General features: G+C 41.0%; 2 protein-coding genes and 1 long non-coding RNA gene across 4 annotated transcripts in view; 1 reads left to right on the top strand and 2 right to left on the bottom strand.

The window, feature by feature from the left end:
- ATP1B3 (ATPase Na+/K+ transporting subunit beta 3) overlaps positions 1–16,812 on the top strand; it is a 41,826-nt gene extending 25,014 nt beyond the window's left edge. For both annotated transcript variants that reach the window (XM_082393786.1, XM_082393785.1), the window contains 4 exons: positions 4,768–4,952; positions 7,675–7,725; positions 13,779–13,865; positions 16,136–16,812. In XM_082393786.1, coding sequence (XP_082249912.1) covers positions 4,768–4,952; positions 7,675–7,725; positions 13,779–13,865; positions 16,136–16,306 — 494 coding nt within the window. In that variant the 3' untranslated portion in view covers positions 16,307–16,812. The remainder of the gene's footprint in view (positions 1–4,767; positions 4,953–7,674; positions 7,726–13,778; positions 13,866–16,135) is intronic.
- Positions 16,356–20,551, bottom strand: LOC309629614. The gene is made up of 2 exons (XR_014245145.1): positions 19,210–20,551; positions 16,356–19,085 (listed from the first exon to the last, which is right to left on the bottom strand). It is a non-coding gene; the product is annotated as an uncharacterized lncRNA (long non-coding RNA).
- Positions 20,552–23,096: 2,545 nt separating this feature from the next.
- TFDP2 (transcription factor Dp-2) overlaps positions 23,097–23,851 on the bottom strand; it is a 186,212-nt gene continuing 185,457 nt past the window's right edge. Inside the window, exon 14 of the mRNA XM_082393780.1 lies at positions 23,097–23,570. Within this exon, the coding sequence (XP_082249906.1) occupies positions 23,525–23,570 (46 nt within the window). The 3' untranslated portion in view covers positions 23,097–23,524. The remainder of the gene's footprint in view (positions 23,571–23,851) is intronic.

Raw genomic sequence — 23,851 nt, 5'->3', positions numbered from 1 at the left:
TCTGAAGGGATTATTTCCAGCCTCTCCTCAAAACTCTAGCTCCTTACCTTTTCCCCTATAACTCACTTTCTTCATATAACCTGGTTTCCTACTTCAAGAGAAACTAGAAGTACTCAGGTGGAAACTCCCCCAGTTTCCTCGTTACCAGTAAAACCAGCCTTCAGTTGCAGCCTTTTTGTCTGTGATTTTCCTCCTGCTCTGACAAGGGGGGCTGCCCTTCCTCTTATCTAAGTCCACCTGTCCCGGTCACGTTTTGCATCTCATCCCCTCTCACTGCCTCAAGCATTATGCTAATTACTAATCCTTCTCATATATGTTTAGCCTCTCTGTTGGATCCTTTCTGTCAACATGTAGAAATCCTCAACTCCCTCCTATCTTAAATCAAAAACCTTTCGATCCTGCGTCTTCTACTACCTACCTTCCTAAATCTCTTTCCCTTGAAAGTTGAATATATATTTATTATTTAAATAGAGATGTTTTTGTGAGAGTATAATCCATGGTTTCAAAACCAAATAGTAAAGAAAGGCTTATAAGTAGAACAGTAGTTCCCTGCCATACTCTGTTCTAGCTGCAGTCCTGTTCCTTTATTCAACAAATACTTCTTTTTGAGGGTCTTTTTTGTGTCAAGCACTCTTCTAATTTCCATCAGTGAACAAACAGAAAATTTCTGTGTTTGTGGAGTTTTTATAATCTAGTGGTGTGTTAGACGGTAACTGCTGTGGAGGAAAATAAGCAGAGAAGGGAAATAGGGAGAGTTGAGAGGGCTGCAATTTTAAGCAGAGTGGTCTGGGAAGACCTCATTGAAAGGGAATGTTTGAGGAAAGATCTAAGGATGAGGGAAGTAGCCATGGAACTACCCAGCAGTAGGTGCAAAGGCCCTGAGGCTCACAATGTCCAGTGTGTTCAGGGTTCATCAAGGAAGTCAGAGGGGCTGGATGGAGTAAGTGGGGAGAGAGTAGTAGGAGATTGAGGTCAGGGAGTTAAAGGAGGACCAGATTGTGTAGGCCTTAGAGGCTGTTGTTCAGTTCTTTGACTTTCACAGTGACCAAGATGGAGGTTCTTAAGCAGAGAATTAACATCATCTCACTCAGATTTTTAAAGGATCACTCAGGCTGTTTTTTGAGACTAGACTGTAGAGGGGAATCAGGGAAGCTGGTTCGGAGGCCATTGCAGTCACCTAGATGAGTGGAGATAGTGGCTTGGCAAGGTCGGGAGCAGTGAGGCTGTGAGAAATCGTCTGATTCTGGATACATTTCCAACAGGAAATAACTTCATGCTTTTGAACTTTTTCTTACGGGATTTTTCTTCTGTATCTTTAAATACAATCTGTTGGCTCTTGATTTATCACTTTTATACATTGTCTTTACTTCCTGCCATGTTAGATGAGGATTTAGCTCACATGCCTCAGACCTTCCCCTAATCTCAATTCAAAAGTAATTGAATTACTATTTTATTTTCATTATTGGTTGCCTTCTTATACTTGTCTTTACGTCATATTCTACCATCTGTAGAGACTCTCGTCTAACTCCCTTATTTGTATACTGTCGTTTGAGATGTTCTCTTACATCCCTTTTTTTCTGGAGAACTCCTCCCTAGAGTCCTTCCCCTCTGCTGCAGTCTGTACTGGTTTCTGTTTAGGGCTTCTACTACCCAGCTGTCATTTGGGGAGTTCGTTTGATCCCTTTCGGATTGGATTCACTGTTTCTTGGCTCCTGCCTTCTTTTTCTTTATTTATTCCCTAGTTTTTGTTTTTGTTTTTTTATAAATTTATTTATTTATTTATTTATGGCTGTGTTGGGTCTTCATTTCTGTGCGAGGGCTTTCTCTAGTTGCGGCGAGCGGGGGCCACTCTTCATCGCGGTGCGCGGGCCTCTCACTGTCGCGGCCTCTCTTGTTGCGGAGCACAGGCTCCAGACGCGCAGGCTCAGTAGTTGTGGCTCACGGGCTTAGTTGCTCTGCGTCATGTGGGATCTTCCCAGACCAGGGCTCGAACCCGTGTCCCCTGCATTGGCTGGCAGATTCTCAACCACTACGCCACCAGGGAAGCCCCTATTCCCTAGTTTTGATGGAGTATATTCTCAAATAACTTTGTAAGGAAAGATACATGAATACTCTTCCATTGTATGTATACCACTATACTACTTAGCCATAAAAAAGAATGAAATCTTCCTATTTGCAGCAACATGGATGGACCTTAAGGGCATGATGCTAAGTGAAATAAACAAAGACAAATACCAAATGATCTCACTTATATGTGGAATCTAAGAAACAAAACAAATAAGAAAACCAAGCTCATAGATGCAGAGGACAGATAGATTGGTTGTTGCCAGAGGCAGCAGGGGGCAGGGCTGAAGTGGTGAAGGAAGGTCAAAAGGTACACACTTCCAGTTAGAAATAAATAAGCCCTGGGGATGTAATGTACTGCATGGTGATGATAGTTAACACTACTGTATTGCGTATTGGGACATTCCTAAGAGAGTAGATCTTAAAAGTCCTCATCACAAGAAAAAGATTTGTAACTATACATAGGGACAAGATGTTAACTAGACTTGCCGTGGTGATCATTTCACACTGTGTACAAATATTCAAGCATTCATTGTGTTGTACACCTGAAACTAATGTTATATGTGAATTATATCTCAATTTGTATTTAAATTAAAAAAAAATTTTTAAGATACATGGAATGTAGGTTTTTAGTCCTTTCATTTCTGAAAATGACATAATTCTGCTTTTATTGTTCGTAGTTTAGCTGTGTATAGAGTTTTAGTTCCTTTGTATTTGCCTTTTTCTGCTCAACAGTGTTGGTTTTTTGTTTTTGTTTTTAAATGTACTTCCTTAGGGTTCTAAAATTTCCAAGTGTTGGTGTCAGTCTCTAAAATATCACTTTGCTGGAAACTTGATGGGGTCTTTCAGGATGAAGAGTTAGATTCTCCAGTGGAGGAAACTATTATTGAAAATTTCCTCACCTCAGTTTTCTGGTTCTCTTTCTAGAGCTATTCTGTTAGTTGTTGGGTTTTGGATCTCTTGTTTTTCTCTCATTTTCTACTTTTGCTTTATTATACTGGGGATTTACTTTTAGATCTTTAAAGTTCAGCATGCCCTCCCCCCTCCCTTTTTTTAAACTTTGAATTGTCATTGTTGCTCTTAGGAATGCCTTTCTGGTGTTTAAAAGATACAGTCTCTTGTTAAAAGATACATTATCTGCTCTGGGTTGTTTTATTTTTTTTTTCCCCCTTGAATACTAATTAGAATTTAAAATCTTATATTGTTCAAGTTATCTCTTTCAGGTCTTTCCCCCCCTGTTTACCTACACCTTTTTCTATCTTACTTTAGGCTTTCCTCAGGAATGTGGGGTTCTGTGCTCTCTCTGGGAATGGTGACCTTTCTCTGTTCCCATCATGCGCTAGGCAGGGGTCTTCATATTCTGACCATTTATCATCCAACTCCTTGACTTAGAGCGGTTTTGTGTAGAAGTGGAAGTTGGCATCATACAAAAATGGTCCCTGATGAACTGTACCAACAGAGTATATGCAGGAGAAGCCCTTGGAGGAAACTGATGTAGGCCTTGAATATTTTCTGCCGAATGACATTCATGATTGTGCCACAAAAGTCAAAAAGGAGTGACGGATGTCAATGGTACTGTTTTTGTTGTAAAAGTTTACTCCTATCCCCCCTCCCCAATACCTGAGTCATTCTTGGCTATTTAATGGGTACATAGTTCCCATGATATCCTAATTTTTGATAAATAAAAGTTGAAACCAAAATTTTTGACTTTTTTTTTTTTTTAAAGGGAAAGATCCATACTTCCTTTTAAATGTGTTTACTTTGGGACTTCCCTGGTGGTCCAGTGGTTTAGCACTTTCCCTGCCAGGGCCTGGGTTCAATCCCTGGCCCGGAAACTAAGATCCCACAAGCCTCTCGGCATGGCAAGCATGCAAACGAACAAATTTAAATAAATTTAAATGAATAAATAAAGTTAAATAAGTAAATGTGAGTACTTTGAAATTTTGGTTCCGTTTTTGGTTGAATTCATTTTAGGTTGGCCTTTTTTTGGTACCAGTTATACCCACACACCAACAGTTCTCACTGAGGCATTGTGGCACCGTGTTTATCAGCGAGTGCCTGCAGTAGCCTGCGCTCACTGAGGGCCGGGCCCACAGCCCACTGGCTCCCCGTTATGCCCCTTTTGTCTAACACTGTGCCAAGTGCACAGCAAACATTCGAAACATCGTTGAATTGTCCCCCTGTCCTTCCTTCCCTGTCTCCAAGTGGTAACCATTTTACTCCTTCATCCCCTTTGGATCTGTCTCGTTACCTCCATCTCTGCTGAAAACACCCTTTTGTAAGCTAACATTAACTCACATGTACCCCTTTCTTTAGGCCCTTCATTTATGATTTTATCCTCAACACCTGTCTTACCCACTACACTGTAAATTACCTCCATAAGGGCAGAGGTAATGCGTTTTTATGTCCTCTCCATTGTATCTTTTGGGCCAAGAGCATCGAAGGCATTCAGATAATGCTGTAGCCATGGCTGGTGCCACCTAATGGTGACAAAAGAGATCCGTCTGTCACCCAGTTTGTATTGGAATGAAATAAACTGCAAAGCGCTAGATAGCAGTTAGACTTTAAAGGAACAGACTTAACATTCTTTCCCTAAAATTTTCCAGTAAATGGCATTGCTGTTTTTGTCTTTGAAGAATGTTGTCCAAAGGATGATACATTTCTGGTTGTGTTTAAGGTCCTTTTTGGCTGTTTCCTTTTTAGCATATGGCTTAGAAGAACAGAAGAATCTCACAAATTGTCCCAGTGGAGTGTTTCGTGAGCAGAAGGGTCCAGAATATACTTCATGTCAGTTTCCTCTTGTCTTACTTGAAGCATGCAGTGGTGTGAATGATCCCGAGTTTGGCTACTCCACAGGAAGCCCTTGTATTCTTGTGAAAATGAACAGAGTATGTACATAATTTATTGCTGCTGCTGCTTTTTCCAAATCTCTTCTATTAAGAAGCTGACAACTATTTATTCAGTGCTCTCTCACTTGGTGGTAGCTTGTGTAAAAAGCTAACAGTGATACTGACCTTTGGAAAATTAATACAGAAAAAAACAGTTGGTTCATAAATTAGTTGTAAATTAGGGAGTAACACAACTTCAGTTTTTCTCCTTTGGAACGAGCTACATGCACTTAAGCGTAGATCAGAGCTTCAGGGATCAGGTATTCTGGGGATCGTGCCCACAGCATGGTTGTGTTAATGTGCTGTGCTCACCTTTGCGTCCTGTGTGGCAATGTAATTTAAAATCCCACGGCAAACTTAAAAAGTTTTGGCTTATTTAACTTTTTCTGAATATTTAGTAGCAAAGCATAGCTTTATAGTATATGTCTATGTAATTAAATAGTAGAAATAGAGATAAATTTGCATTAAAATGAACCCAGCAGCATTTTGCCATGTTGTCCAGAGAAGGTGCCTGAATTGTATAGCCATTAGCAAACCAAGAAGCTAATGTTCTCTACATCTAAGTAACAGTGTTGTGGAGTCATTGTGCAAAAGGAAGATGCTTTCCTTGCATAATGAAGTGATCTCCAAACCCTGTGCCTTGCTGCTCTATAAATGGTACTGCAGAGTTGTGTTCTGATACAGTTAACCTGTTGAGGCCTGTATGGTCTCCCTTGAAGAACAAGGTCATTCCTGGTCATTTACGCAGAGAAAAGGCAATCTCCTAAACAGCTGCAGGCCTCTCAAGGTCTTGAGTTTACATGTCACAAAAGTTACCATCCCTAATAAAAGTAAAACTTGAGTCTTCTGAAGTTGGTACTGCTAAATAAGGAGTTTCCCTGTAGGGAGAGCCAGCTAGACCCTTAAGCGCCCAGACTGGCTTTCCTCCAGCCTCTCCTTCCCCTGTCCCCATGGTCAGCGACAGTTTCTGATTATCCCATAGCACTCTGGAAATCATTCTGAAACATTGCCTGGCACATAGTAGGCGCTCAATAAACATTTAATGGGATGTTTTAGCAACACTTAAGCACTAAGGTTAACAAAGTGGAGGTGAAACTGAAGGCAAAATGGGTAGGCCAGGAAGTGGGAGCAATCTGAACAACTATTTCAAGGGGACCCCTACTTTCCTCAGAAATGCTAGGGAGCTCATACATACCACATACTGTTAAATAAAGTAGAAATGAGTTTTCACAATCCACACAAGAAATCCAGATAGTTTATCCCTCGGTATCTGTGGGGAATTGATTCTAGGACCCCTGAGGACACCAAAATCTGGGGGTGCTCAAGTCCCGTATATAAAATGGCGTAGTATTTGCATATAACCTGCGCACATCCTCCTGTGTACGCAGAAGCATCTCTAGAGTACTTATACCTAATTCAGTGTAAGTGCTGTGTAAAAAGTTGTCAGCACACAGCAAATTCGAATTTTGCTTTTTGGAAGTTTCTGGAGTTTTTTCCCCCAAATGTTTTTGATCTGCGATTGGTTGAATCCGCAGATGTGGAACCCCCCCTGGATAGGGAGGGCCAACTGTAATGTGAAACCAGGTGATCTGGCTTGTAAGATGAATTAAATCCATTCTCTCCAACAGGGATGCCTTTTGCAATCCCTGCCTCCTAGGAGTATCTTCACAACACCTAGGTTGATGGAAAATCTGTTCCCAGTATAAAGCCAAGAGAAGAAATTCCAGTTCCTTCTCCCACAGGACCAACCTTCTGAGTTTATTTTCTTTGTCAGTATGTCCTCTGAATGATGAGGATGTGAGATTATACTTGCTGATAGAGCAGAGCTTTGCAGGCATGATAGGAAGGCATCATCAGGCGCACGGGGATCGGCAGTGAGATGTTGCATAAGGGTGTAGCAGGGCACTTAATCCCAGTGTAGTTTGTTCCAAAATCATTGCGAGGGCACCGATAGTTATTGCTCTCGAAATTATTATTTCGGTTGCAACAATACTTATTTTTCAGGAGGAGTACTTACATTTTACAGGCATTCACATTAAAATGTATATAAATTATAAAATTATAAAATATAAATTAAAACGCATATAATTCAAAAGGCAAAAAAATCCTCTCACAAAATATATGTATAAATATGTTATCATTCATACAGAGTTAGTTATATCAACCACATAAATGAAAGCCTCATTACATAGAACTGAATGGTGCTGTGAGAGTCCTCAAAATGGGATTCATTAAGTGTATGTGTTTTGTAGAACAGATAGATGTGAAATACAGCAGGGCTCTGTGGAAGCCTTACAGAAACATGGTAGGGTTGTGACCTAATATATTTCCATGAAGAACAGTTATTATATTTTGCCTTTGCCATTCTTATTTGCATTAATGATGTGTTCATATAAATAATGAAATGTAAAGGTTTCTATTTATTTCTTGTTTTAGGGTAGCAAAGTGCAATGCTGTGTTTTTGTCAATTCTTTGATAACTGATTTATTTTCTAAATTGCCCCAGTGCTATAATAAGATAGATAATTGGTAAGATTATTATATTGAAAAGTCTGTTCTAATCCTCTAAAATAAAATTAAAGTAAAAGGCAGAGGTAACAGGGTTTTAATGCAGCGTTAGTGTCCATCTCAACCCTCCCGCCCCTGTGTCCCCAGCAACGAAGGAAGAGGTTCTGTTGTATACAGTTGTGATGTTTCAATTAATCAACGTTTCTTTACCTTAGATAATTGGATTAAAGCCTCAAGGAGAACCAAGGATAGAATGTATTTTGAAGGTTAGTATTCAGAAAATAACCCAATTTCTGTTAAAGCTTTAGTGTATCTTAAAAATACTTTAAAAATCTAATGAATTTAGTCATTTTTTTCTTCCCTGTCACATTTTTAAAGTCCATTGTAGTGCCATTCTTAGAAGAATAAAACTCCACCAACCTTTGGGGGTAGCCCTTCTCTGTTTGCTAATGATAATTCAAAAAGACTTATTTTCCATGTGCATTTGATTTCACATACTTTGCCTTTATATTTACATATACCGTATTTCACTGATTTTAAGATTCATTTTCTTTTTTCTAGCTTGATGACACCAAAATTGGGGTTGGCCTTATAACAGATAGTGTCTTAATAGTGTATAAGATTTTTTCTTTCTTAATAGTACATAAATTGGTGTACATCAGTGGCATCTGAGATTTAATGCAACATGGTACATTTTCCTTAAGGTAGAGGCATTATTTTGCTCTCTCATCCCTACTTTATTTTTTCCAGAGCGCTGTGCTGTTTTCCTTTCATAATTTCTTTTGTTTTCTCTCCATGCTGCAAAGTTCAACTAAGACAAATATGTAAATGATGGGTAAGAGTTCTCAGGAGAAACTGTTAAGTTCTAAATTTAATTTTATCATTGTGTAAAATATTAGCATTCCAGCTCCAGTTAATATGTCAGAAGTGTCTTACTTGAAATGTTACATTGAAATCACTTCTAAAGTTGTTTGCCAAAGAAAACTGTAATCCCTTTTAACGATGAATGGATTTCTTATTTGGGCAGAAACTTCTTGCTGGGTGGTTCTCAAATCTGATCATGCATCAGAATCACTTGGAGGGTTTCTTAGGTCCCAGTTCTGCAGTTTCTGACTCAGTAGGTCTGGGGTGAGGCTGCAAAATTTGCGTTTTTAACTAAAGTGTCCAGGTGATGGTGATGCTGCTGGTCTGGGACCCACACTCTGAGAACTCCTGCTCTAGAATATCCTATTGATTTATTTTGAGTATTTATTCACGATTTAGAATAGAATGAAAAGCTGGGAAGTTTGTGGTTTTCTCATCCGGGTTGAAGTATGCATGTGTGACCATAGGCAACTCAGTTTATCTCCTTATGCCATAGTCAGCTCAGCAGGAAACTTGGATAAAAAATCAGAATCTCACTTAAAACCAGATGCTGCATCTAAGCTGAGTTTTTCTTGGTATACAAATCCTTCTAAAAATCTAGTGAGCTTCTACTGTCATCTCAAAACAGGAGAAAACATTACACCTACAAGACAGATTTAAGAAATGTATTGTGTAACTCTGTGATCCCCCTTGCTTGCAATTCTTTCCAGTAGAAGGTTCCCGAGGCTGGGTGTGAGCCTTCAGCCAGGTGGAAGTGCTGATTTTATGACAGTGTCCTGTGTGCAGGAACTTTTGCCTCTGCGTGTGAGCAGACAGTGTAGATGAACTTGGAACGGTGGGTCTGTGGAGCCAGCACCATCAAGAAGAGAAAACACACACACACACACACACACACACACACACACACACACACACACACACACACACACCCCACCCCCACGCCCATCCCCCCACCCACAAGGGCAAAAGCCTTCCACTGGTTTCCTAAGGTTTCACTTCTGTAAGCCTTTGGCCAGTATAAACTACTCCATGTTAACTCTTCACTTAGGATTATAAATGGATTTTTCTCCTTGTTATCTGTTACGTATCTTTTGCTTCTAGAATAGTTGGGGGAACTATTCTAGAATAGTTGGGGGAACATCTGGTCTAATGACTCAGATTTCAATTTGCTGTCCCTTTTGCTTTGAAAAGTTGTGTGGAAAGTACATAAAATAATCCAAATAATAGATGGGGTTTTTGTTTTGTTTATTTAGTTGTGGAATATTTTTGTTTTTAGAAACAACACACAAAATTGGCGGAAATCTTTGTAAAACTGCATTTTACTCGTAGGCTAGTCACAAAGGAGTAATCAGGTGGAATCCATAAGTCTTCGAGGTGTGGCTCTGAACAGATGGCAACATTTACTGCTTATCACCCTATTGCTGTTTTCCAGTAGATTCGTCTATAATCAAGTGTTCTTAGTGTAAATTCTTTAGTTGACTTACCTTTTATATAATACGTTTGTCTTTTATTTTGTCTTGTATTCTTAACTTGGATCTGCTTTTACTTATTTATTTATTTTTAAGGATTTTTTTGGTCTTGTTTTTTTATTTATTTATTTGGTTGGGCCTGGTCTTACTTGCGGCAGGTGGGCTTCTTAGTTGCAGCTCGCCAGCCCCTTAGTTGCAGCACGTGGGCTCCTTAGTTGTGGCATGCGAACTCTTAGTTGAGGCACGCATGTGGGATCTAGTTCCCTGACCAGGAATCAAACCCTGGCGCCCTGCATCGGGAGCACGGAGTCGTATCCACTGTGCCACTGGGGCAGTCCCTTAATTGCTTTCATACAAGTTAAGAGTCCTAGAAACACTAAAACACTGATGACAGAACATGCTTTTAGAGGTGGCCTTTAATTTTAAAGGATGGTTCCTGCAAAAGATGTAATACTCATATTTATGTCATTAGTGTTTTTTTTAATTTTCTTACAAAAATGAATCATGTTCATTTAAGAAAATTTAGAAAAATGCAGAAGGAAAACATTTGGTAAATGCTACCCAGAGTTAATCACTGCTTAGAACATTTGGTATGTGTTCTTCAAGTTATTTACAGGTGATGACTATACAGAAGAACCAAAATACATTAGTTTTAAACCTTTATTTTGTTTTCAGTGGAACTTAGTGACTGCTAATAGACTCTTGGACCTAGTTGCTCATGGTTTCCAATATGATACCATTCGTATACTTAGAAAACCATGATATGTAGCTTCACTGTAAAAGTTATCTCATCATTGTTCAGATATGCATTTTATTATTTCACAATTTCTAAATGTTAATTTTAAGTAAAAGTCTGCCAACGTGATGGCTTAGGCACACACCCGTAGAACAATTAATTGAGCATGTGACCATAACTCTGAGCCTCAGTTTCCCTCTCTATAACTGATCCTACACACTTAAGGGTTTTAGGCCTAAATGAGGTAAATATAAACTGAGTGTGGTATCTGGCTGAAAATGTACACTGAAGTGCTCAATAAACTGTAACCCAGGACTTCCCTGGTGGCACAGTAGTTAAGAATCCACCTGCCAGCGCCGGGGACATGGGTTCAATCCCTGGTCCGGGAAGATCCCACATGCCGCGGAGCAGGTAAGCCCGTGCACCACAGCTACTGAAGCCCGCGCGTACGTGCTGCAACTACTGAGCCTGAGTGCTGCCCATGCTCTGCAACAAGAGAAGTCACCGCAATGAGAAGCCCACGCACCGCAATGAAGAGTAGCCCCTGCTCGCCACAACTAGAGAAAGCCTGTGCGCAGCAACGAAGACACAACACAGCCAAAACTAAATTAATTAATTAATTAATTAATTAAAGAAAACCTTTAATTTACATTTTGGGGAACATCTCTGTGTTTGTATGAATTATTAAGGAAAAATAGGTTAAAAGTAATTAATGTACGAAAGTACTTATATCAAAGTGACTATTTTTTTCTCCTATATAAAATGTTATTTTAGACCTTTTTTTAGCATGTATTCTGTTTTTATTTATTTGTTTTTCATTTTTATTGGAGTATAGTTGATTTACAATGTTGTGTTAGTTTCAGGTGTACAGCAAAGTGAATCAGTTATACATACACTTATATCCACTCCTTTTTAGATTCTTTTTAGACTTAACTTTTTTTAAATTAAGGCGTACAGACGTAGGATGGTGTTTGAATAGTGATTGAAAAATGGCTTCTACAGTTTCCCTTAGCCTTGTTATCTCCTGTTCTTTATTATTTTTTTTTTAATAAATTTATTTATTTATTTATTTTTGGCTGCATTGGGTCTTCGTTCGAGCTGGCGCTACTCTTCCTTGCAGTGCACGGGCTTCTCATTGCAGCAGCTTCGCTTGTTGGGGAGCACGGGCTCTAGGCGCGCCGTGCTTGTGGCACGTGGGCTTAGTTGCTCCACGACGTGGGGTCTTCCCTGACCAGGGCTCGAACCCATGTCCCCTGCGTTGGCAGGCGGATTCTTAACCACTGTGCCACCATGGAAGCCCCTCTCCTCTTCTTTTTAAATATTGTTCATCTGGATCGTTAGAACTTGCCCTTTTTGTGGGTGGTCATCGCTTTATGCTTTGCTGTCTTGCCTGTGTCGCTCGTCCATGTGTTTCTCTCACCCCGTGCACATCTGCTACTTCGTGGTCGTTAAGTGAAGTAAGCAGAGAGTACGGCTTCCCTTAGAGGAGATTCTTAGTTTTGCTATAGTGTTTCATGTATGCTTTCAAAAGTAGAAATTCATTTATTCAAATCTAGAATGCAAACATTTAGTAATGTTTTATTTTAATTAGTGCCTTGTGAAGTTGCCACTGATTTTAATCATTGTTGTCTGTCATCTACTCAGTATGTGTAAAGGTTACAGTCATTAATATTGGGCCTATTCAGAATGTGTTACATGAGAATTTTCATAAATTGCTTATTTTTCAAGAAGAATACTAGATTTATATCATTATCATGTATATCAGTTTTTTTTGAGGTATGATTGATTTATAATATTACCTCAGTTTCAGGTGTGCAACACAGTGATTCACAATTGTTAAATATTATATACTCCATGTATAGTTATTATAAAATATTGGCTATATTCCCTGTGCTGTACAATTTATCCTTGTAGCTTATTTATTTTTTATTTTTATTTTTTTTATAAATTTATTTTATTTTATTTATTGTTTTTGGCTGCGTTGGGTCTTCGTTGCTGCATGCGGGCTTTCTCTTGTTGCGGTGAGCAGGGGCTACTCTTTGTTGCGCTGAGTGGGTTTCTCATTGCGGTAGTTTCTCTTGTTGCAGAGCACAGGCTGTAGGCGCGTGGGCTTCAGTAGTTGTGGCATGCGGGCTCAGTAGTTGTGGCTCGTGGGCTCTAGAGCACAGGCTCAGTAGTTGTGGCGCACGGACTTAGTTGCTCCACGGCATGTGGGATCTTCCTGGACCAGGGCTCGAACCCGTGTCCCCTGCATTGGCAGGCAGATTCCCAACCACTGCGCCACCAGGGAAGCCCAGCTTATTTATTTTATACATGGTAGTTTGTACCTCTTAATCCCCTACCCCTATATTGCCCCTCTCCCCTTCCCTCTCCCCAAAGGTAACTACTAATTTGTTTTCTATATCTGAGAGTCTGTTTCTTTTTTGTTGTATCAGTTTTTTGTTTGCTTGTTTAAATTTATTTTTTGGCTGTGCCTAGCGGCATCCCGGATCTTAGTTCCCTGACCAGGGATGGAACCCGTGCCCCCCGCAGTGGAAGTGCAGAGTCTTAACCACTGGACCGCCAGGGAAGTCCCTGTATCAGTTTTTTTAATACATGGAATATAACTGCAGTAGACATATAATACTTCTAACTGATTTACATGTGCTCATAAAAATTATTCAAGGGAAATGTGGTATTTAAATTGGTTAAGAAGGGTATTCCTTGGAGTACTTTAAATTTTCCCTAACAGTTTGTCAGCTGCATCATAGTTTCCACCTCTGGTTACAGTTATCATGGTTGTTAATCATGTGAAACTTTTGGACCTGCTGCCTCCCAGGCCTGAGTGGTACCTTCTAGGTGTGGCAGCTATTGCTTTCCAGTCTGGAAGCACAATATTTTATTCATCTTAGCGTTCATTGGTCCCAGACCTACTTGTGCATTCCTGCTGTCAGTGGCTGGAGAACTGGCATTTGGTAGTTGGAAAGCAGATAAGATTTTACAGACATTGCATGAGTAGATCTGGCTGTAAGTTAAAGGGACTGTCATGGAAAAGTATATAAGATACATCAGGAAATCAGGATAGTTTGTGTCAAAGGGTTTAAATCAACATGAGTAAGTCTCTTTTCAAAAACACACTTGTAGTGGATGCAGTTGGAGCAGCATTGTAGTTTCCTCATAGTGTCCATAACTGATACTGCTTTAATAAAAATACATTTTTTAAAACTATTTTTTGTGACCTAAAAACGGTTTGTTTTGTTTTCAACTTTAGGGTGAAAACACAGCAGTGCTATCAACTTATCCTTCCAATGGAACGATAGATTTAAAATATTTTCCATATTATGGGAAAAAACTGCATGTAAGTATTTAGAAGTTCTTAAGTGGTAGTGACTCTTGGAAAACTGGTAGTCTGTATTAAAATGCCAGTTGTCTGGATTAGGTAGACGTATGCCCTGTGTAACGTGTGCATCATCTATTCTGGTTTTTAAATACAAATGGTGATGGCAAATGGAGACTCCAGATCTTAACTACAAGCACAAAACTGAAGCAGCTAAGTTAAAGGATGATTATTTTCAAAATACAGTTTTCTCTTTCATTTCTTAGGGTGTGCTTATTTAAAGAATATAGAGAAGTAGTAAAGAAGTCACTACCCAGAGATAACTATTATTGTAGTGTAATTTCTTCCATAGTTTTTCTTTTAAGTATATGTATATAAATAGCATTTTGTATGTATACTAGTAAACTTTTTATTTTGAAATGATTTTAAACATAAAGTGGCTAGAATAGTACAAAGGGTTCCTAAAGACCCTTTACACAGATTTCCCATTTGTCTTATCAGTCTCCATATATATATATATATATATATGTATGTATGTATATATATATATATGTATATATGTATATATATATGTATAGGTATATATATGTATATAAAATATATATATATAATTTTTCCCCCTGAACCATCATTGGCACTCAGTGATAAACATGGTGCCTCTTTACACTAAATGCTCTTTACGTTAAATTTCCTAAAAATAAGGACATTATCATATATAACCATTAGCATTGATATTGTACTATTATCTAATCTACAGATCTTGTTGAAATGTCACCAGTTGTTCCAATAATGTCCTTTATTGCAAAAAAAAAAAAAAAGTTTTTTCCTGGTCTAGGATGTTACACTGTTAGTCACCTATAATCTGGAACAGTTCCTCCATCTGTCTGTTTCATGCCCTTGAGCTCTTCAAAAATGAGTACAGGCCTTTTTTGGCTTACTTTGTTGGTTTATGTTCCTCAGTTTGAGTTTATCTGATGTTTTTCATGATTAAATGTAGGTTGTACATCTTCGGCAGGAATGCCTCAGAAGAAATGTTATGTCCTTTTCAGAATAGCATATCAGGAGGGACGTGGTGTTGAGTCCCATTAATGGTGATGTTAACCTTGTTAAGGTGGTGTCAGCCAGATTTCCCTAATGTAAAGTTATACTTTTTTTTTTCTTTGTAATCAATAAGTATCATGTGGGGCGAATACTTGGAGAGTTTATAAAATTATTTCTCCTATAACTTTAGCATTTGTAAATTCTTTCCACAGTCAGTTACTAATAGAATTGTTCTGAAATGTTTTTTCTAATTTCATCTTTTCTTTTTCCATTTACTAGTTGGCATTCCACTCTAAGGAAGAGCTTTTCCTTTTCCACTGTTTATTATTTATATCAGTATATTCTCATGGATTCTTATTTGATTCAGGGGTTATATGTTATAATCATTTATATTGGTGCTAATGTTGTCCCAGATTTGGCTGGTGGGAGACCTTCAGGCTGGCTCTGGCTCCTGTGTCCTTTATAGACATGTTCCCTTGATTCCTATAGCACTTCCTTACTTTCTGGCACCACAAGATGTTCCAGGTTCTTATACTTTCCCTGCCTCCGCCCTGGAATCAGCCCCTAGTTCCTTTTAGTGAAGAATTGTATTTAGAAACCACAGTGATGGCAAAACAATTATGAGTATATTTGTACAAAGTCCCACAGCAACCATAAGTAAGGATGTTAGAAACCTAAGTAACATAATCAGTGAGGTAGATCTTCTGCATGTTTATCAAACATACTAATATATAGATAGATACAATACATATCTTTCTCAAACACCCAGAACAGTCACAAAACTTTATCATAAAAAATGCATGCTCAAGTTTCATAAAATAGAAATATATTACAACAATACTTTCTGATCACAATGCCGGAAAACTAGAAATTACTGAAATAAAAGGGCCCTTCCAAAAGAGGGAGGAGGTGGGAACTCTCTAATCAACTCTTGGGGAAAGGGGGAAACTCAAACCAAGATTATAGAATATCTAAAAAATAATGAAGCACAACATAATCACAACCTATGGAATACATTTAAAGCAGTGCTTAGAGGAAAATTCATAGTCATAAACACTTTTACCAATAAAAAAGTGAAGATAAATGAATATCCAGCTAAGGGGGGAAAAAAAGGTAGAGGATTAAAAAAATAATAGATCCAATTATTAAATTAAAATTTTGTTTTTTTAATTTTACAGAATAAACAAACTCCTGATAAAGTGTAAAGTTATTGCAGAATTTGAATTAATGTATTTTCCTTTATTTGCCAGGGGAGCTATCTACAGCCATTAGTTGCCGTCCAGCTCATCTTTGGTAATAGAAATGACGTAAACGAAGTCACAGTTGAGTGCAAGATTGATGGATCACCCAACCTAAAAAACCAGGATGATCGTGACAAATTTTTAGGACGAGTTGTATTCAAAATCACCATGCGTCCATAGTAGGAGTTAAGATATCTCCACAGAGTAAACGTTGTGTTGTCTGTCTTCATTTTGTATCAGCTGGACCTGCCATTCCAGAATTATGAGACCGCCTTGGAGAAAGGTGGAGTGGTACATGACACTGGGGTAGCATCATAATGTGCTTCCAGATCGTAGTGTTCAGTTTCCTTCAAAGTAACTGCCTGTTGCCTCTGCTGCGTTTTGAACGATGTACAGTCACCAGATAGGGACTGTGAACACCTGATTCTGAACATGTAGGATGGGGGTCTTGTCCAATTTTTATGTGGTTTAATTGCCAAGTGTCTAAAGCTTAATGTGCTGTGCTATGTAAATATTTTATAGATTTAACACTGGTTAACTGTCATATTTTGATGCCAGCAAAGTTTTAGGGGATAAAATGGTACCTGACCAACGTCAAATGACTTTATAGCTGCAAGAAATGCAGTGTATGGAGAAGCTCTGTATGTGAGGAGGAAAAAGGAAAATAAAAGTGGATTTGAAAGGTTGTCTTGGATGTTTTGTAAAAATTATTTTTTACATGCTGAATTAGTCTGTGGATCTTTTTGACTAGGAGCACAACCTTTTTGTTGTAAAACATGTAAAAACAAACACACAAAAAAAGTGATGGGATTATTTTCAGTGCTGGAACTAAATCTTTTAAAGTATTAAGGTTAAAGTATTTTAGACCATAGATAAAAACTGCATTTTTAGGTTAGCCGGTATGAATATGTGCACCTAAATATTTATGAAATTAAATTCATAAGATTTAAATTGTATAATAGTTTGTGAAATCTTACTACTGCTTTTATTTAGCAGACTGTGGACTCTACAAATTGTGAAATATAAAAACTTGGAACTTATTCAAAGCTTCAAACCAAACAGTTTTATTTCAGCATTGTCTGATGAGTGTCATGAAATATTTCCTCCTTCGGTCTGAGGTGTTTGGTATGATTCTTTGTCATAATGTGAGCTACTTTCTCCTCTATTGAGAAAGGTGTGCTTCCCACATGATCTGTGTTTTTTTTTAAGCCCATTTTTTGAAATTGTTACTTTTCTCCTTAAAAAAAGGCAGGGCTAATATTCTTGAGGTTTTCTTTGTGTTGGTGCAAGCCAGGACGAGTGGGACCCAACCCAGCTGGCTCAGGAATGGCTGTCTGGAGAAAACAGGAGTGCTCTGGGTGGCCTTAACTAGCCAGATGGGCCTTGGTGGTCCAGGAGCAGCCTGAACGCTTCGCTAGTTGTCACTCAGCCCCACTGGGAGGTTTGCTCTGTCACTAAGATCTTAGTGATAACAGATTTTCATTTTAGAAGCCTCCTTTGCAACTGAAGAAAACGATTCTTGGAGTTGTTAATAAAGCAAACCTACCCTATCTCTTAAGAGTATAAAACAAGGAGAAAAGGTGCTGTGATGGCAGAGCAGTGTCAGGGGCTGCAACCAGGGCATCATTTTAGTTGGCCAGGTGTGAACAGGTCCTCAGCAGCTGTCAACTTTGGCTCGTGTGAAATCCATATCATTAAATTTTCAATTAAATTTGTATCTTTTGAAGTATAGTGTGGGTGGAATTTTTGTTTTAATGAGCTTAGGCAGAAGCAAAGTAGTTCTCAGAACATGTGACAAGAATTGAGCTATCCAAAATGGGTGAGTGGGTTTTGGAAAGAAAGAAAAAAGGGACATAGACATGAGTCCCATTTGTGCCTCCTTGGTTCAGAAGGTTGGCCGTGGCTTGGCCCCTGACTGCCTGTGACCTTAGTTGACCTACCCAACTCTTCCTGGCTCTCTTTTGTGTTGAAATTAGGGGAGTTTAGCAACTTTATCACAAGCCTGCTGTGGGCCAAGTAATGAGTTGCCAGACTCTGAGGATAATGAGGATAAAGAGATGAAGAGACGTGGTCTCTTGAAGATCTTAAACTAGGAGGGAACAGGCTCTGAGATGATGGCAGGTACGTGTGAGGGAGGTGGGGGGGGGGGGCCTGGGTTATTCCAAAGGTCCCCCGAGACAGTCAGTATGGGAAGGGGCTGGGTCTGTATGGGACCAATGCGAAGGGTGACTAGGAATGAAGGGGGCCCTGGACGTGCTTTGAGTCTGCATTTCTGCTGCATTTCAGGTTTTCCTCAGAGCTTCACTGGGCATCTTGTTAACAGGCAGATTCTGATTCCATAGGAGAGATTCTGTACACTCAGCAACCTCCTAAGTGATGCCTAGCCTGCTATTCACAGACCACAGTTTGAATAGCAAGGGGACAAAGGACTAAAGACAATCAGCTTTGCATCCTCAAGCGGTTGAGTCTGGCACTAGTTTGATTACTGGATGGAGAAGATTCTACTGTCAGTTGACTTTAGCTGATACTTAAAATTCAACAGGTATGTTATATGTCTAGCTCAAAGAAAATTATGGGTTAGTTTCCTTAGATCTCCAAGCTGTTTTATACTTGGAATTTTTTTCTACAAATGAACTCTATGTCACTTTGATCACTTCCATGGGTGGGAGGGAACAAATTACAGTATAGTTCAATCCCAATTTGGACATACAGACTCAGCCTTAGACTGTATCATAGTGTCTCTTAGTAGGGTTTTCTGTACAAGATACTCTCCCTACCTCGAACGTGTGTAGTTCGTCCTATAACTTAAGCCCCGTTGTCCTTTCTTACTGGTAGCTTCCCTGCCATGTGCAGCAGTGAGATAAGAAAGGCTGGTCTGTCCTCTTCACGAAATCCAATAGGACTGCCTATCACTGAAGGTACAGTCTGTGAGGAGGACTTCCCAGATTCCGTGGAGAGTCTGTTGGAAGAGAGAAATTCATGGGAAATCCTCGATCATTCATTGTGGAAGGAGAGGGAGGGAAAATTGGCATTAAATCTTGATTTGCATTTGATTGTTTGGAAATCTTAGGCAGGGTACTTACCCTTCAGAGCTTCGGTTCTCATTTTAACTGTACAGTGAGGGTGTGGCCACCCTTCAGGGCTGTGAGGATTAAATGAGAAAATATATACGCCACGCCACCATGTAGTAGATGTTTATAAATGTTAGTTTCCAAAGGCTCCCCCTCCTTTCGAGGTTTCAGGTTTTTCGGGAGTGTTTCCTTCCTGGTAACTGGAAACAGGGTGTGTAAGTACAGTGTGGCTGCTGCATTGGCGCGTTGTTTATCACCGGGAGGGGTGTGGTAAAGAAGGAGTTGAAAGTCTTTCCTGGCTGCCTTTGGCCTTGTGCAGCAGGTTTGTATGAGGGCGGCGGTCACAAATGGGTGAATTTGAAACTGTTGTCTACGTGGAATTGTTAATTTCCCTTGGCTTTTCTTGCTTTAATAAATTTGTCAAGTTGGAGTTTAAAGAAGACTCAAAAGAATTTGCTATGTTGGTTTCAGAATTTTTTAGCTCCATTGGTTCCCCGCACAGGAGGAGCTGTGTTTTGAGCAGTGGGTCTCTGCGTGCGCCTCCCTGAGACCGGCCTGCGGGTGACCGGTACTCCAGGGAGGGAGAATCTGTTCCCAGGAGGGCTTCCTTCATACTGGAGGTCACACAGAGAGATCAGTGTGTCTGCTTTTTGGACAAGCCAATTTCCTCACATTCCAGTGACTTGTCCTTCAAATAAGTCCCTTCAGAACTTTTCGGGAATGATTTTTGGATTTGCTTTCAGGAGCGTGGAACAGCCTTTAACCCTTGTCACGGATGGCAGGATTTGTCCATTGAGGACGGGCTTGCTTTTTAGAAACAGTCAGAATTCACTAGGGAGTCAAGACTGGTAAGGGCTGATATTTAAGTATGAAAACCAAAGCGGAGAATGTCTCCTAACCCTCTCTTTCCAGATTATTTGTGTGGCCTTGGGATAACTCAGAAGGGCCTTCATAAGAACAAACTGGATTTGACTGGTGACCAACCAGCTAGTGACAGGCTAGCATTAGTTCTGGATTTGCTTGAAGACAGGACCAGTCTATCCACTCAAATATGAGTCTGTCTGGAATTGGAGAGTATGCAGGGCTGCTGGCTCAGGTGATCTTGGGGTGGTGCTGAGCTCCCAGAGACCTTCTGCTGACACTCACGCGTCCAGTGCCCCTTCTGTTCTGCAGGTCAGAGCCCCAGGTCTCTAATGCCAGAGCTGAGGGAGAGTGAGGGGTGACATGAAGTGGCAGGCGTGGGTGCCATCTTTTTTTTGGCATGAGCCTTGTTCCTTGTGATCTTCCCTCTGGGTGGCTGAGTAGAGCTGAGATGGTGTGGAAAGGATGGACTTCCTGCAGAATTATGTGCACCCTCAGGTAAGAGCTCTCTTGGGTGGGAGGGAGTTGAGATGTGTTGAGACTGTATGGCAGGGTGGGGGGGGCAGTGGTAACTGGAGTGAAACTAAGGGTCAGGCAGGAAGAACCAAATGAGGTGTGGCAGGGAGAGACGCTAACAGAGATGACCGAACATTCAGAGCACTTGGGGGTGCCCTTCTGAGACCATCCGGGTTTGGACCTACTGCTGATGAAATCAACTGTGGTAAGCAGAATTTGGGCCCCCATGACCTCTGCCTTCCGGTGTCACACCTGTGCTTATGTTGCATCACGTGGCAATAGGGACTTTGCAGATGAAATTAAGGTTACTAATCAGTTGACCTTAAAATGGGGAGATTATCCTGGATCATCCAGAGGGCTCAGTGTAATCATGGGAGCCTGAAGCAGAAGTCAGGTCTGAAGTGTGAGAAGACACTGTTGCTCTTCTGGTAATGAAGGGGGCCATGTGGAAACCGGAGAAGGAACCGAATTCTGGAAGCCCAGTCTTCCCCGAGCCTCCAGAGGAGAGCCCAGCCCAGCCCACCAAGACTGCGGACCACAGCCATGGAGAGGATAAATGAGTATTATCTGAAGCCACTAAATTTGGGGTCATTTGTTTCAGCAGCAGATAGAAAGCTAAGATGGTCATTTTCTCAATGAAGATTGTATGCTCCAACCCAGTACTTCTCAAGTCTCGGGTGCATGTGATTCATTCAAGGAATCCTGTTTAAAATGCATATTCTGATGCAGCCACGTCTAGGGTGGGGCCTGAGGGTCTGCATTCCTGACGAGCTCCTGTGTGCCGCTACTCTGAGGATCACCTTTGCCCACAAGGCTCTTGTGCACCATCCTGGTCAGTGCAGCACCTGGAATTCAGAGCCAGGGCAGAGGAGGGAGGAAAGGAGAACTGAGAGAAGAAAGGCCTAGGATACGTATTGTTCCGCTGTGAACTAATATTCACAGAGGTTGAGGTGGAGGGGTGCCCTGTGTTGTGAGCCCCTGGCTTTCGGATCTTGAGCCTCACGTCTGTGATCCGTGGCCTGCACGGCAGGCAGGACCTGGCTACAGATGGGGCATTTCCATGTCCTTTGCTTATTTTCTGAGGCCCTGGGGGAGGACAGGAGCCTGCAGCCATGGTTCCAGCTTCCTGAGGACAGCATGTTGCCAGCCTGACCTTTAACAGCGTCCTCGCCAGCATACCCTTTCTCGCAGCTGAATAGAAGGTCAGCTTCTGGAGGCCACCAGCTTGGAGATGACGGGAACCCACCTCATCAACAAAGAAAACTCTGCAAAGTTGCTATCGCTAAGTGAGAAGGAATGGACTCATTCATTTAAAAAAAATTTTTTTTTTTTATCGAGCACCCCAGTGTGTGCCAGGCAATGTACTAGGAGCTTGGGATACACTGGCGATCAAAACAAGATCCCTGCCCTCGTGGAACTTAACAGCCCAGCAACTACAGCAAGGCTGAAACTGCTTCTGGTAGGCTCTGTGTGTGGTGGCTGTCTTTGCTGCCCTTGCAGGAGGTGATGGCCTCTGGCCAGAGTAGGCTGGTCCACACGTTGCTCTCACCTTCAGTCCACAGCCCTCAGCCAGCACTCAGCAGGTCTGGGGAGCCTCTTTCTGAGGAGACCTGTTGGAACTGACTTTAAATGGCTTTAAGTCTGGAGCCACCCAGAAGGATGGCAATAATCCCACCTGCAGACACAGTCTTCAGGATACTTGACTTTTATTTATTTTTTATTTTTTTGGCTGAGCCACACGTCTTGCGAGATCTTAGTTCCCCAACCAGGGATCGAACCCGCGCCCTCAGCAGTGAAAATGTGGAGTCCTAACCCCTAGACCGCCAGGGGATTCCCCCCCCCCTTTTTTTTTAATTTGATATTTGCGTTTTATAAATGCTCTGAGAGAAAGGATTATAGAAGATTCTATCAGATCCTTAAATAACTCCAATGGACAAGAAGTTTATCTGGTGTAGCGAGCAGAATTTAAAATCCGTATTAGTTGGAAGAGAATAGTGTGATGTTTATAAGTGCGTAGCAAGTAAATACAAGAAACACATATTAGGGTTTAAAAGTAGCACAAAGGCTCCTTGGAAATCTCATCTGTGGTCATTTGACTATCATCTGGATCCCTCAGAAGCAGCTGTTTTAAAGAGGGACTGTCCCAAAATCCATCCAAGGAAGTTTGTTAACGAGGCATCCTAAGTAAGGTCGTTCCCTAGCAGACCCCAAGCATCGGCCAGATTCGGGGAGCCCCAGACCTCTGTGGCAGCTTTACTAGAGGAACCCCAACTAGTGGTTACCTTCCGTGTTGAAACTGCAGATGCGAACAGCAGCCACTGGTGCATTTTCTCCTTACACTCTGAATGGGTTTCTTGGATGTCTTTTCCATGAAGAGCCTTCCGATTAGGGTTGGCCTGGGCAGGTAAGCACAGCCTGTTCTCTGAACTGTTGCAGAGACCGAGTGCAGACACGCCCAGTTGGGTGTTTTATTTATTTTTATTTTCTTTCAAAGTCTTTTGTTTTTATTGAAATATAGTTGATTTACAATATCGTGTAAGTTTCAGGTATACAGCACAGGAGAGAGATATATATATGTATCCTTTTTCAGATTCTTTTCCTGTATAGATTATTACAAAATATTGAGTATAGTTCCCTGTGCTATACAGTAGGTCCTTGTTGGTTATCTATTTTATACACGGTAGCAGTCGGGTCTTTTCACCCTTTTCAGCTCTCTCCATGTACTATGTCGCCATCTTTTGTGTGTCTCCTAATTACAGGGCCTCTGAAACGGGTGGTCCTCTGAGGTAGCACTCGGTCTCTTGCCGGCCCGACCGTCCCCTGCCTGCCAGGAATATGCCTCTGTCCACAGCTGTCCTGCCCCGGGGATGTGCGGCTCCACGCCCGCCCGCTGTGTTCTCAGGCCTATCCAGGTGCTGGCTGTTTGCTGGTCAGTGCTTCTCTGTTCTATTTAGACCTGATCGTTTGTGCCATTTCCTGATGCAGAAGTATCAAGTCTGTGAAGTTATGTGTTAGTTTTCTCAGCTGTGATTGTCAGTCCCGCGAGCCCAGGAGCCTGCCCTCTGTGGCCCTCTGGTCTCCTCCCCTCCCACCCGGCGCTGCCTGTGACATCCCATCCTCCAAGGCCCCGGAGGCCCCTGCACTTGTCGTCTGTAGTACTGACTTCTGGCCATACTCACTTTGCCCCAGTTCCTGAAGGATTTTGCTCAGAATTGAACATTCCTGCAACAGGGCTAAGCACTTTCACATTCCTACTTCCCCTGAAATGCCTGTGAGG

The sequence above is a fragment of the Balaenoptera borealis genome (assembly GCF_965194805.1).
Source record: "Balaenoptera borealis genome assembly, chromosome: 5".
Classification (NCBI taxonomy): Eukaryota; Metazoa; Chordata; class Mammalia; order Artiodactyla; family Balaenopteridae; genus Balaenoptera; species Balaenoptera borealis.
The sequence above is the reverse complement of the archived record's forward strand: the minus strand, read 5'-3'. Positions and strand labels throughout refer to the sequence as shown.